The 12,601-nt window shown below is 38.3% G+C and overlaps 2 protein-coding genes across 2 annotated transcripts; both read left to right on the top strand.

The window, feature by feature from the left end:
- The first annotated feature begins 1,790 nt into the window (after window positions 1-1,790).
- LOC107758862 (neuropeptide FF receptor 1-like) lies at window positions 1,791-3,399 on the top strand. The gene has a single exon (XM_016576691.1). It carries the CDS (start codon window positions 2,062-2,064, stop codon window positions 3,397-3,399), a length of 1,338 nt encoding a protein of 445 aa, XP_016432177.1. The 5' UTR covers window positions 1,791-2,061.
- Window positions 3,400-6,481: 3,082 nt separating this feature from the next.
- LOC107758860 (putative neuropeptide Y receptor type 6) lies at window positions 6,482-7,819 on the top strand. The gene has a single exon (XM_016576690.1). It carries the CDS (start codon window positions 6,482-6,484, stop codon window positions 7,817-7,819), a length of 1,338 nt encoding a protein of 445 aa, XP_016432176.1.
- The last annotated feature ends 4,782 nt before the right edge of the window (window positions 7,820-12,601 follow it).

The raw sequence follows: 12,601 nt of genomic DNA, 5'->3' as shown, positions 1-12,601 counted from the left end.
GTGTGAGTGGGTGTGTTGATTTTGCACTCTAGATGTTTTAGAGTTTCACTCCTTAATTGCTGTGCAAATTTTTTCTGCATTGTGGGGGATTTGTAGATTGAAAAAATTCTGTATTTTCAAGTTTTTCCCCATTTCCCATTAATTTCCTATGGTCGGTCATTTTTGACCGAAGACCATGAGTGTGACTATTTTTTTAACGACCACTTAGCTTTTTCGAATCATGCCCTCAATTTTTTTTGTGTTCACATACCAAGTGCCATAAAAGTCACTTGAACTTTTCTTAGTCTTCAAGGACTTTATTTGAGTCTTGTTTGTTTAAATTAAAATATGTTCCAGCGCTGTGTATTGCAATTGCATGTGTATCACATGGGTTAGACGAATAGTGCCCCAGAGAAATTATACAGCAAGCGTGAAACTCTTCACAGATGGTGCACCAGAAAATGGAAACACTTCAGTATAATGAATTCAGAAGAAGAAATATGAAATGTGCTGACAGGAGAAAGAAACACTGTCGTGCAGAATAAGAGAGTGAAGTTAACAGATCAACTAAGAGATTAACAGGTGAACAACGGTGCACGGGTGCAGATCTACAGTAAATGTGAGCTATTTTTTCCTCAGTGTCAGTGATTATTGCATAGAGCAAATTAAGCCTTCTTTTTGAACCATACATAACCTATTGCAACGTTACATTATTTTTATGACAATCGTTTCTTATAATGGAGAAAAAATACATAATTTAAATGGAATTTAAAGCACTACTGAATTTAAAATATGCTATGTCCACTGTGTCCAGACGGATGTATTTATTAATGAGAGTCAGCAGGTTGCAGGAGGAATGCACAGCTGGTGACCGGCGGCTGTCTCAGTGACTTCATGTAGCCGCGAGGGGGCGCATGTGCGCAGCGATCGAACATAGTAAAACACAAAGTGAAGCTCAACCGATAACTCATCTCCTTTACCAGAGGTCGTGAACACAGGTAACTGACGCATCACAGCGCTGGATTTAACGGAAATCTGCTGAAAAATTTACGTTGATCTTTACCTGGAGGATTTATGTTCACTTTTGACCCACTGGAAGATACAATATTTGATAATAAGTAAGTAGGCTACCCATTTCAAATTAATCTGTGCTTAAAATGATCTGTGTTGACTGATGAATATGTCGTTGTTTTAAAATTTATATTTAGATAAATTTATTATTCATAGCATTAACATTTTAATAAAGAGTTTAGTGTTTTAATAAGCTGATTATGAATCACTATACTTCTGCTTTATGTAAATCTTAAATTCTCACTGGGATTTACCTTCGTCAGCATGCATATTATCATACAATATTATATTTTTATATACATAAAATAAAAATGCAAGATTTTGAATGAATCAGTACCTTTCATGACTACATCAACATGACTGCATATCAGTTTGGCAGGCGAATTGGTGAACATTAAGCTATTGTTTGGCGATTTGGACATTTACAACGTAAAAACCTTTCAATCTTAATTTAAAGTGCTCACAGCAGTAAACGAGCACTGCAATTTAATGTGGGAATCTCAGCTGCCCTTATACACACTGAAAGTATAAATAAATGAAAGGATTTTGAAAGCTTTTACTTGTGAGCATTCTCCTTTCTTTTCAGGAGTATGTGAATAGATGTGTAGCCTATGTGCGTATATATTTATGTGTGTTTTTATATTAATTTTTTCAGGTCATACGTGATAGATTACCATAAGGCGTGAATGAAGAAAACAAAAGAAGGAAGAGGAGGTACACATATTAGATAAAGAAGAGGGTCTTCTATGCTTTTGATGTCATCCTTATTGTCTGGGAAGATAAAAGTGAATTCTGTATTTGATACTGTGTGGAAGAAGAGGTGCATTGGTTTTGAGTAATAAGTGAAACGACGAAGGAAAGAACAATGGATTTGAGATCTTGTTTTCCTTCATGGTCTTCAAGCATTTTTGTGCATGACTGGAAACTTTGGTACCTGAAAAGTAAATTAAAACGATGTAATTTTAGTTATGCAGTTCAGTTATGATGTAGTTCAGTCACGTGAAAACCACTATGAATCTGACCCCAGATCAGCCACCAACCCATCTCTATGACTTTCCAAGGGCACTGGACCTTCAGCGTGAACCTCAAAACAAGAGCAGGTCGGCTCCAGCCAGCTTCTTCAACAGCACCTTCTTCTTCCAGGATAATGCGGCTTTAGAATGGCAGCTGTTCCTCACCATCCAAGAACCTGGCACCATTATCTTGACTGTCCTGTACTCTATTTCCTTCCTTGTGGGGTTTTTTGGGAATGTCATGTCCCTCAAAGTCCTACTGGGCCAGCATGGAAGCATGCGACTGTCAGGTGCGAGCGCCACCCGTTGCCTGCTAATAAACTTAGCGGTGTGTGACCTGGCAGTGGTTTGTGTTTGCATGCCCGTCACCCTGGGTCACCGCATCTATACACCATGGGTGTACGGGGACTTCTTGTGCCGCGCGGTGCCCTTCACGCAAGCGGTGTCAGTTTCCGCCAGCGTCCTGAGCATCACGGTCATCAGCATCAGCCGCTACTATGCGGTTCACTCGCCGCTACAGTCCCGTGCCAACTTTACTCGTCGACGCATCCTTGCCTCTGTCACAATCGTGTGGCTTGTCTCCTCGGTGATCTGCATGCCAGTCGCCATAGTAACCAGGCGTGATGAAATAGCTTTGATCGAAGGGCTGGCCATCGTGCTGCCTGTCTGTGGAGAGGTGTGGCCTCAGCCGCGCTTGCGACAGGCATACAACGTCCTGCTGTTCAGTGCCCTCTACTGCCTACCTGTTGGGTTTAATCTCACTCTAGCTTTCCTCACATGTCGCCGGCTGCGTAGCAATGGTTCTGAGGGTCGGTTCACAGAGTTGGATCCCCGTTCCCAGGCACTTCATGAAACAAGGCTGCAGGGGCGCAGGCAAATCGCACGAATGGTCGCAGCTTTGGTGCTGCTCTTTGCTCTGTCATGGTTGCCAATGTATGTGACTGATATTTGGCTGGACCGTGAGTTACGCCATCCACCGGACTGGCTCCTACAAACCAGACCCTTTGCACAATGGTTGGGTCTCACCAACTCTTCTCTCAACCCTTTTTGCTACTGCTTCATTGGTGACCTCCACCGCTCAGCCAAGGCTTTGCGTTTGCGCCTCTGCGGCCCATCCCCGGCCTCGGCGCTGGCTCTGGCCTCCCTCCCAAAAATATTCAACCTGCAGAATCAAGACAAATCTCATGGGAGCGCCACCGAAAACTCAACCAACTCTTGCGGGGAGGACAGTGGGAACCTGAATCTGTCGATGTGGTGGACTCAAACTCGCACGTGTGAGTCAATGAGCTTGCCTTACCACTTAGGAATGACTGAGGTGATTACACTGGATACATAGCAGACCTGATGCACTGCTGTTAACATTCACATTCAGATGTGTTGTGCTTTGTGTTTTGTGCTTCTAGAAAACTGGATTTAAGGGTTAGTTTGCAGAAAAATCATTTACTTACTCTCAAGTCACACAGGTTTGGAACGACATGAGTAAATGATGACATGATTTTTCATTTTTGTATGAACTGTGTCTTCATGTTTTGAAATAACTTTCAAGGATTGATATTGGATATTCCAGGTGGAGTAGATGTAACTGTTGATGATGTTTCAATCTGCCGTAAATGTGCTAATAATATGTAATAAATGTCTTGCTGTTGAAACTTATAAGGGTTCATCACATGAATCTATATCATAAAGGAATAAAGTGGTTCAATGCAGAATGTATATGGTTATGTTGCTAAGTTTTGCCTAGAGCAGTGTCTTAAGAAAAATCAAGTTTAATGTCATTAAATGCTGCACCTATGTCTGGCAGAGCGGTTTAATTAAAATGATCATTTGAGTGAAACCCAGACACATATACGCACTCACACCTACTGTCTGTGGTGAAGAAACACATGGAAATGTCTTTCTGTGAACACACTCACAGCTTCTCACCTCCTCTTCTAAATGTGGAAACCATCTGCATCTCAAGTCATCACCCTCTTCTCACTGTTATCTTTCTGAAGACAGATTCTAAACTACACTACTGTTCAAAAGTTTGAGGTCAGTAAGATTTAAAAAATAAAATTAGGAAAGAAACTGATAATTTTATTAAGCAAGGATGCATTAAACTGATCAAATGTGACAAAAATTCTTGCATTGTTACTAAAACATTTAGTTTTAAATAAATCCTGCTCTTTTGAACTTTCTATTCATCAAAGAATCCTGAAATAAAATGTATCACAGTTTCCACAAAAATATTAAGCAGCACAACTGTTTTCAACATTGATAATAAGAAATGTTTATTGAGTACCAAATCAGCACATCAAGTCACACAGGTTTGGAACGACATGAGTAAATGATGACATGATTTTTCATTTTTGTATGAACTGTGTCTTCATGTTTTGAAATAACTTTCAAGGATTGATATTGGATATTCCAGGTGGAGTAGATGTAACTGTTGATGATGTTTCAATCTGCCGTAAATGTGCTAATAATATGTAATAAATGTCTTGCTGTTGAAACTTATAAGGGTTCATCACATGAATCTATATCATAAAGGAATAAAGTGGTTCAATGCAGAATGTATATGGTTATGTTGCTAAGTTTTGCCTAGAGCAGTGTCTTAAGAAAAATCAAGTTTAATGTCATTAAATGCTGCACCTATGTCTGGCAGAGCGGTTTAATTAAAATGATCATTTGAGTGAAACCCAGACACATATACGCACTCACACCTACTGTCTGTGGTGAAGAAACACATGGAAATGTCTTTCTGTGAACACACTCACAGCTTCTCACCTCCTCTTCTAAATGTGGAAACCATCTGCATCTCAAGTCATCACCCTCTTCTCACTGTTATCTTTCTGAAGACAGATTCTAAACTACACTACTGTTCAAAAGTTTGAGGTCAGTAAGATTTAAAAAATAAAATTAGGAAAGAAACTGATAATTTTATTAAGCAAGGATGCATTAAACTGATCAAATGTGACAAAAATTCTTGCATTGTTACTAAAACATTTAGTTTTAAATAAATCCTGCTCTTTTGAACTTTCTATTCATCAAAGAATCCTGAAATAAAATGTATCACAGTTTCCACAAAAATATTAAGCAGCACAACTGTTTTCAACATTGATAATAAGAAATGTTTATTGAGTACCAAATCAGCACATTAGAATGATTTCTGAAGGATCATGTGATACTGAAGACAGGAGTAATGATGTTGAAAATTCAGCTTTACCATTAAAAGAATACATTACATTTTATAATTTATTTAAATACAAATCAGTTATTTTAAATGGTATTAATATTTCACAATATTTCAGTATACTGTATTTTATATCAAATAAATGCAGCCTTGGTGAGCAAACGATACTTCTTTAAAAAACATATATATATATATATATTTTTTTGTTTTTGTTTGTTTTTTGTTTTTTTTTTTTTTTTTGCTGGTGGTCGTGTAGAAAGGAAGATACAGTGTTTGATCAAAGTAAGTACCAATTTCAAATTCAACTGTACGCAATTAGCTGTATACTGTGTAGACTGCTGAATGTGTCGTAGTTTTAGAATATATTAAATTATTATTATTGATAGCATTAAGATTTTAATCGAGGGTTTAGTGTTTTAATAAGCTCCTTATGAATCATAAATGCTTTTAAATAAATCTTACATTTTCACTAGGATTTACCTTCGTCAGCATATTATATTTTATATACAAAACAAAAAAATTAGATAAAGTAAAATAAAAATTCGAGTTTTAATGAATCACTGTATTGTACTCTGTATTTAATTACACTGCATTGTACCATTCATGACTACATCAGCATGACTGCATATCAGTTTGACAGGTGAATTGGTAAACATTAAGCTATTGTTTATTGCTTTAATTTTAAATCAGTCTTCATTTAAATTGCTAACAGCAGTAAATTAGCACAGTTTAATGTGGGAATCTCAGCTGCCCTTATACACACTGAAAGTATAAATAAATGAAAGGAGTTTGAAAGCTTTTACTTGTGAGCATTTGTGGCTTTTCTCCTTTCTTTTCAGGGGTATGTGAATAGATGTGTAGCCTATGTGCGTGTATATTTACGGTGTTTGTAATTTTTTCAGGTCATACGTGATACATATTACCTTAAGGTTTGAAGGAAGAAAAAAAAGAATGAAGAGGAGGTACACCTATGCTTTTGATGTCATCTGTATTGTTTGGGAAGATAAAAGTGAATACTGTATTTGGTACTGAATGAGGAAGAAATTTGTTTTGAGTATTTAAAACGACAAAGGAAAGAACAATGGATTTGAGATCTTCTGTTTTCCTTCATTGTCTTCAATCTTTTTTATGCATAAATGGAAACTTTGGCACCTGAAAAGTAAATAAAAAATATGTAGTTTAAGTTACATAGTTTAGTTATGATGTAGTTCAGTGATAGTTCACTCAACATCACAGGAAAACCACTATGAATCTGATCCCAGATCAGCCACCAACCCTGCTCTACGACCTTCCCAGGGCATTGGACCTTCAGCGTGAACCACAAAACAAGAGCAGGTCGGCTCCAGCCAGCTTCTTCAACAGCACCTTCTTCTTCCAGGATAATGCAGCTTTAGAATGGCAGCTGTTCCTCACCATCCAAGAGCCTGGCACCATTATCTTGACTGTCCTGTACTCTATTTCCTTCCTTGTGGGGTTTTTTGGGAATGTCATGTCCCTCAAAGTCCTACTGGGCCAGCATGGAAGCATGCGACTGTCAGGTGCGAGCGCCACCCGTTGCCTGCTAATAAACTTAGCGGTGTGTGACCTGGCAGTGGTTTGTGTTTGCATGCCCGTCACCCTGGGTCACCGCATCTATACACCATGGGTGTACGGGGACTTCTTGTGCCGCGCGGTGCCCTTCACGCAAGCGGTGTCAGTTTCCGCCAGCGTCCTGAGCATCACGGTCATCAGCATCAGCCGCTACTATGCGGTTCACTCGCCGCTACAGTCCCGTGCCAACTTTACTCGTCGACGCATCCTTGCCTCTGTCACAATCGTGTGGCTTGTCTCCTCGGTGATCTGCATGCCAGTCGCCATAGTAACCAGGCGTGATGAAATAGCTTTGATCGAAGGGCTGGCCATCGTGCTGCCTGTCTGTGGAGAGGTGTGGCCTCAGCCGCGCTTGCGACAGGCATACAACGTCCTGCTGTTCAGTGCCCTCTACTGCCTACCTGTTGGGTTTAATCTCACTCTAGCTTTCCTCACATGTCGCCGGCTGCGTAGCAATGGTTCTGAGGGTCGGTTCACAGAGTTGGATCCCCGTTCCCAGGCACTTCATGAAACAAGGCTGCAGGGGCGCAGGCAAATCGCACGAATGGTCGCAGCTTTGGTGCTGCTCTTTGCTCTGTCATGGTTGCCAATGTATGTGACTGATATTTGGCTGGACCGTGAGTTACGCCATCCACCGGACTGGCTCCTACAAACCAGACCCTTTGCACAATGGTTGGGTCTCACCAACTCTTCTCTCAACCCTTTTTGCTACTGCTTCATTGGTGACCTCCACCGCTCAGCCAAGGCTTTGCGTTTGCGCCTCTGCGGCCCATCCCCGGCCTCGGCGCTGGCTCTGGCCTCCCTCCCAAAAATATTCAACCTGCAGAATCAAGACAAATCTCATGGGAGCGCCACCGAAAACTCAACCAACTCTTGCGGGGAGGACAGTGGGAACCTGAATCTGTCGATGTGGTGGACTCAAACTCGCACGTGTGAGTCAATGAGCTTGCCTTACCACTTAGGAATGACTGAGGTGATTACACTGGATACATAGCAGACCTGATGCACTGCTGTTAACATTCACATTCAGATGTGTTGTGCTTTGTGTTTTGTGCTTCTAGAAAACTGGATTTAAGGGTTAGTTTGCAGAAAAATCATTTACTTACTCTCAAGTCACACAGGTTTGGAACGACATGAGTAAATGATGACATGATTTTTCATTTTTGTATGAACTGTGTCTTCATGTTTTGAAATAACTTTCAAGGATTGATATTGGATATTCCAGGTGGAGTAGATGTAACTGTTGATGATGTTTCAATCTGCCGTAAATGTGCTAATAATATGTAATAAATGTCTTGCTGTTGAAACTTATAAGGGTTCATCACATGAATCTATATCATAAAGGAATAAAGTGGTTCAATGCAGAATGTATATGGTTATGTTGCTAAGTTTTGCCTAGAGCAGTGTCTTAAGAAAAATCAAGTTTAATGTCATTAAATGCTGCACCTATGTCTGGCAGAGCGGTTTAATTAAAATGATCATTTGAGTGAAACCCAGACACATATACGCACTCACACCTACTGTCTGTGGTGAAGAAACACATGGAAATGTCTTTCTGTGAACACACTCACAGCTTCTCACCTCCTCTTCTAAATGTGGAAACCATCTGCATCTCAAGTCATCACCCTCTTCTCACTGTTATCTTTCTGAAGACAGATTCTAAACTACACTACTGTTCAAAAGTTTGAGGTCAGTAAGATTTAAAAAATAAAATTAGGAAAGAAACTGATAATTTTATTAAGCAAGGATGCATTAAACTGATCAAATGTGACAAAAATTCTTGCATTGTTACTAAAACATTTAGTTTTAAATAAATCCTGCTCTTTTGAACTTTCTATTCATCAAAGAATCCTGAAATAAAATGTATCACAGTTTCCACAAAAATATTAAGCAGCACAACTGTTTTCAACATTGATAATAAGAAATGTTTATTGAGTACCAAATCAGCACATTAGAATGATTTCTGAAGGATCATGTGATACTGAAGACAGGAGTAATGATGTTGAAAATTCAGCTTTACCATTAAAAGAATACATTACATTTTATAATTTATTTAAATACAAATCAGTTATTTTAAATGGTATTAATATTTCACAATATTTCAGTATACTGTATTTTATATCAAATAAATGCAGCCTTGGTGAGCAAACGATACTTCTTTAAAAAACATATATATATATATATATTTTTTTGTTTTTGTTTGTTTTTTGTTTTTTTTTGTTTTTTTGCTGGTGGTCGTGTAGAAATGAAAATCACACCTTCAAGGTCATGACACAAAATATTTTTTTTGGTTTGGATAATATTTTTAGTTTAATTTTAAAAGAAATCAGTGTCCTAAAAATTGGCTTTGCACTTTTAATATTCTGTGAGGAGTGCCCTCTTGTGAAAACGTTCAATATTTTATTGACTTGGAAATGTTATAACAGCTGTTGCATAAGAAGCTACAACTAAAAAGAAGTTTGACAGTTATGATGGAGGCAGACCTATTAATGAAATCAAAAATAGTTGGAGAATGTGCAGATTTCATTGTTTTAAATATTTCAGTCATTAGCTGACAAAACATAAATTACATTTTGTAGTTTGGTGACATTGTTTACTGTTATAATACCTCCCTGCTCTAGTTTTTACACACAATTATACAGGTACTTATTTTGCCATGAATATGACTATAAATATGAATGTTTTCTGCTATATAGTGTGTGAGGTGTCTTATGTATAAGTTACACTACACCATCTTGTCATTGCAAAGTATGTATTGTTGAATGTAGATTCAACAATCAACAGCATAAAAGCATTATGTGTCACAGAGCACATGACTTTACATGTCAAAAGAACTTACAATAAACTATTTCATTCTGTCATTCCTGCTCTACTCTTTCTCTCTCCCTTTCTTCATCTCTTTCTTTAGCCAGAAGCTCTTAAGTGCCTTGTAGTGCAGTCTGGGGTCAATCAGTTTGATTGATTCTGATGGATTGAATGTGGATAGCTGATTGCATGATCACATAGAGATATAACTGTGATGCTGTTAGCTAATTGGAGTGTTAACCACTATATTTAGCACAGGAACGTCTTGCATCATGCACATTGCATTTATAAGATGTGAATTCTGTTCCTGTCTTTTGTGCTTTGTCCATTCATACCGTCCTTAGGTCCTGATATCAAGCCTCCATTCAACCTTGAATGTGCTGCAGTGATCTATTTTTGTCATGCTTACATTATGTAATTATATAAACCTATAAATAACTGCATCTCCACTGCCAAAATGGTGTACAGTTGACAGTATCTCAGCTTGATATAATATTTTCAGTATACCTGAGATGTTTGAACTCAGTACTAAGGTTGCCACTGATGCACACAATATTAAGTACTACTAGGAGCACAAAAATACACCAAAGGAACATAAATCAGACTATGGAGTTTGTAAATATAGCAGCATTCAGAAAAATCCATGAAGAGATTCTGTACATTTTGATATGTGGTGTATATATACACAGGTTGTCCCTCTGGAAGTAGCCATCACAAGATGGTTGCTCTGTGGTCATAAAGGGATGAACATGATCAGTAACAATTCTGAGGTAGGCTGCGGTATTTAAACAATGCTCAATTGGTACTAAAGGGCCCAAAGTGTGCAAAGAAAATAACCCCCAACAGCATTACAGCTCCAGCAGCAGCCTGGACTGTTGATACAAGGCAGAATGGATCCATTTTTCATGTTGTTTCCGCCAAATTCTGACCCTACCATCAAAATGTTGCAACAGAAATCGAGACTCATCAGACCTTTTTGTCAGTCTTCTGTTGTCCAGTTTTAGTGAGCCCATGAGAATTGTAGCCTGTTTCCTGTTCTTAGCTGACAGGAGTGACACCTGGTGTGGTCTTCTGCTGCTGTAGCCCATCTGCTACAAGGTTCGATGTGTTGTGCATTTAGAAATGCTCTTCTGCATACCTCAATTGTAACTCATGTTGCCTTTCTACCAGCTAGAACCAGTCTGGCCATTCTCCTCTGATGTCAAAAAGGCATTTTCATCCACAGAACTGCTGCTCACTGGATATCTTCTCATTTTTGGTCCATTCTCTGTAAACCCTATGATGGTTTTGAGTGAAAATCCCAGTAGATCAGCAGTTTCTGAAATACTCAAAAAGTATTAAAGTAAAAAAAAAAATTGAGTAAAAAATACTCAAAGTCACTTAAATCACCTTACTTCTCCATTCTGATGCTTGGGTTGAACTTCAGCAGATCGTCTTGACCATATCTACATGCCTAAATGCATTGAGTTGCTGCCATGTGATTGGCTGATTAGATATTTGCATTAACAAGCAGTTGAACAGGTGTACCTATAAAGTTACCATTGAGTGTAATTGGCTTTCTTCTTTTTCATCAATTAAATTTAGTGATAAAACATGCACATACACATTGCATCTTGAAAATAATGACTGTCAGTGAATTCTGCAAGCTGGCAGTCCTGAGCTGGTCCTTTTATACATTATCAATGAGTTCATCTTCATCAGCACAGTCTCTGTGTAGATTGATTGTGACATTTAGCCCAAGAGATATGACTGTGTATAGTATGTATGTGTGTATTTACAGTAGTTATAAATGCACACATGGCCAAAAGTATGTGTACACTCAAACTCCACTCTCATATGTGCTTGTTAAAAATTCAGTTTAAAAACCATTGGTTTTCAGAGATAATTGGACCTCCTTTTGCTGCTTTAACAGCTTCTGGGAAGGTTTGACACTGGATGTTGGAACATGGAGGCAGGGATTTGCTCCCATTCGTATAGACAAGAGCATCAGTGAGTTGAGGCTCTGATGCTGGGTGACGGGTCCTGGCTCACAGTTTCAGTGTTAATGTATTCCGTGGGCATTATGCAGGCTGGACCAGATTTTGTTCTTGTCTAAAGAGATTATTTGGCAGAAGGCATTATTTTTATTATACAGCTGGTGCCTTTTTTGCATGTATATACTATATGAGCATCTGTGCATTCACACACTGTAAGTCGAGTATCTGAAAAAACCTATGATGTAATTTAACAGTGTGTGTATATGTGTGTACATGTTGATGTGTATGTAGTGTACCTGTGGTGGGCCTGATTCTGCCTTCCAGTCTCAGCATCAAACTGTCAGTGTTGTGTAACTCACTGCGGTGTTAGGGAAGCAACTTTGAAATTTGAAAACTACATTTTAAGTAGTTAGCTAAACTACTGTATAGGCTAGAACAAAACGTAACTACAATGGCACACTGTATATAGGCATAAAGCAGGTAAAATCTTTTTAAAGATATTACTATCAGATCAGATATTGATCTGATCAAATATGTTTGCTATATGATACAGCTATGTTTAGAGCAATCAAAATCAAATGAGCGGCTTAACAGTGAATAATTTAAAACGAGTATCCAATAGATCATATGAAAAAAATGTAAGTGGACAATTTTTTTTTGGAAGTAACTAGAATCGGATTTTGAATTAGGTAGTTCTAAATTGTTTCATTTCAGACATTTTTAAATCATAATAAACATAATTAAACTATATGTTAAGTATTAAATAACATAAATTATGCTAACTCAAATATAGCTAGGCAGGGGCGGATTTAGTGATTTTGGGGCCCCAGGCAAAATATAGGAATGGGGCCCTATATATTTGCACACATTTACCTAGATCAGCCTTGAGGTTCCTTTTTTGTTGTGATGCTTGCTGCTGCACAATGGTGCCCCACAGTTGTGTCCAATGTTTCTAAATTTTTTCATGTACATGTTATAATGGCTCTCTTTCATGC

The sequence above is a fragment of the Sinocyclocheilus rhinocerous genome, unplaced genomic scaffold, assembly GCF_001515625.1.
Source record: "Sinocyclocheilus rhinocerous isolate Xijiao unplaced genomic scaffold, SAMN03320098_v1.1 scaffold1435, whole genome shotgun sequence".
In the NCBI taxonomy this organism is placed as follows: domain Eukaryota; kingdom Metazoa; phylum Chordata; class Actinopteri; order Cypriniformes; family Cyprinidae; genus Sinocyclocheilus; species Sinocyclocheilus rhinocerous.
The sequence above is the reverse complement of the archived record's forward strand: the minus strand, read 5'-3'. Positions and strand labels throughout refer to the sequence as shown.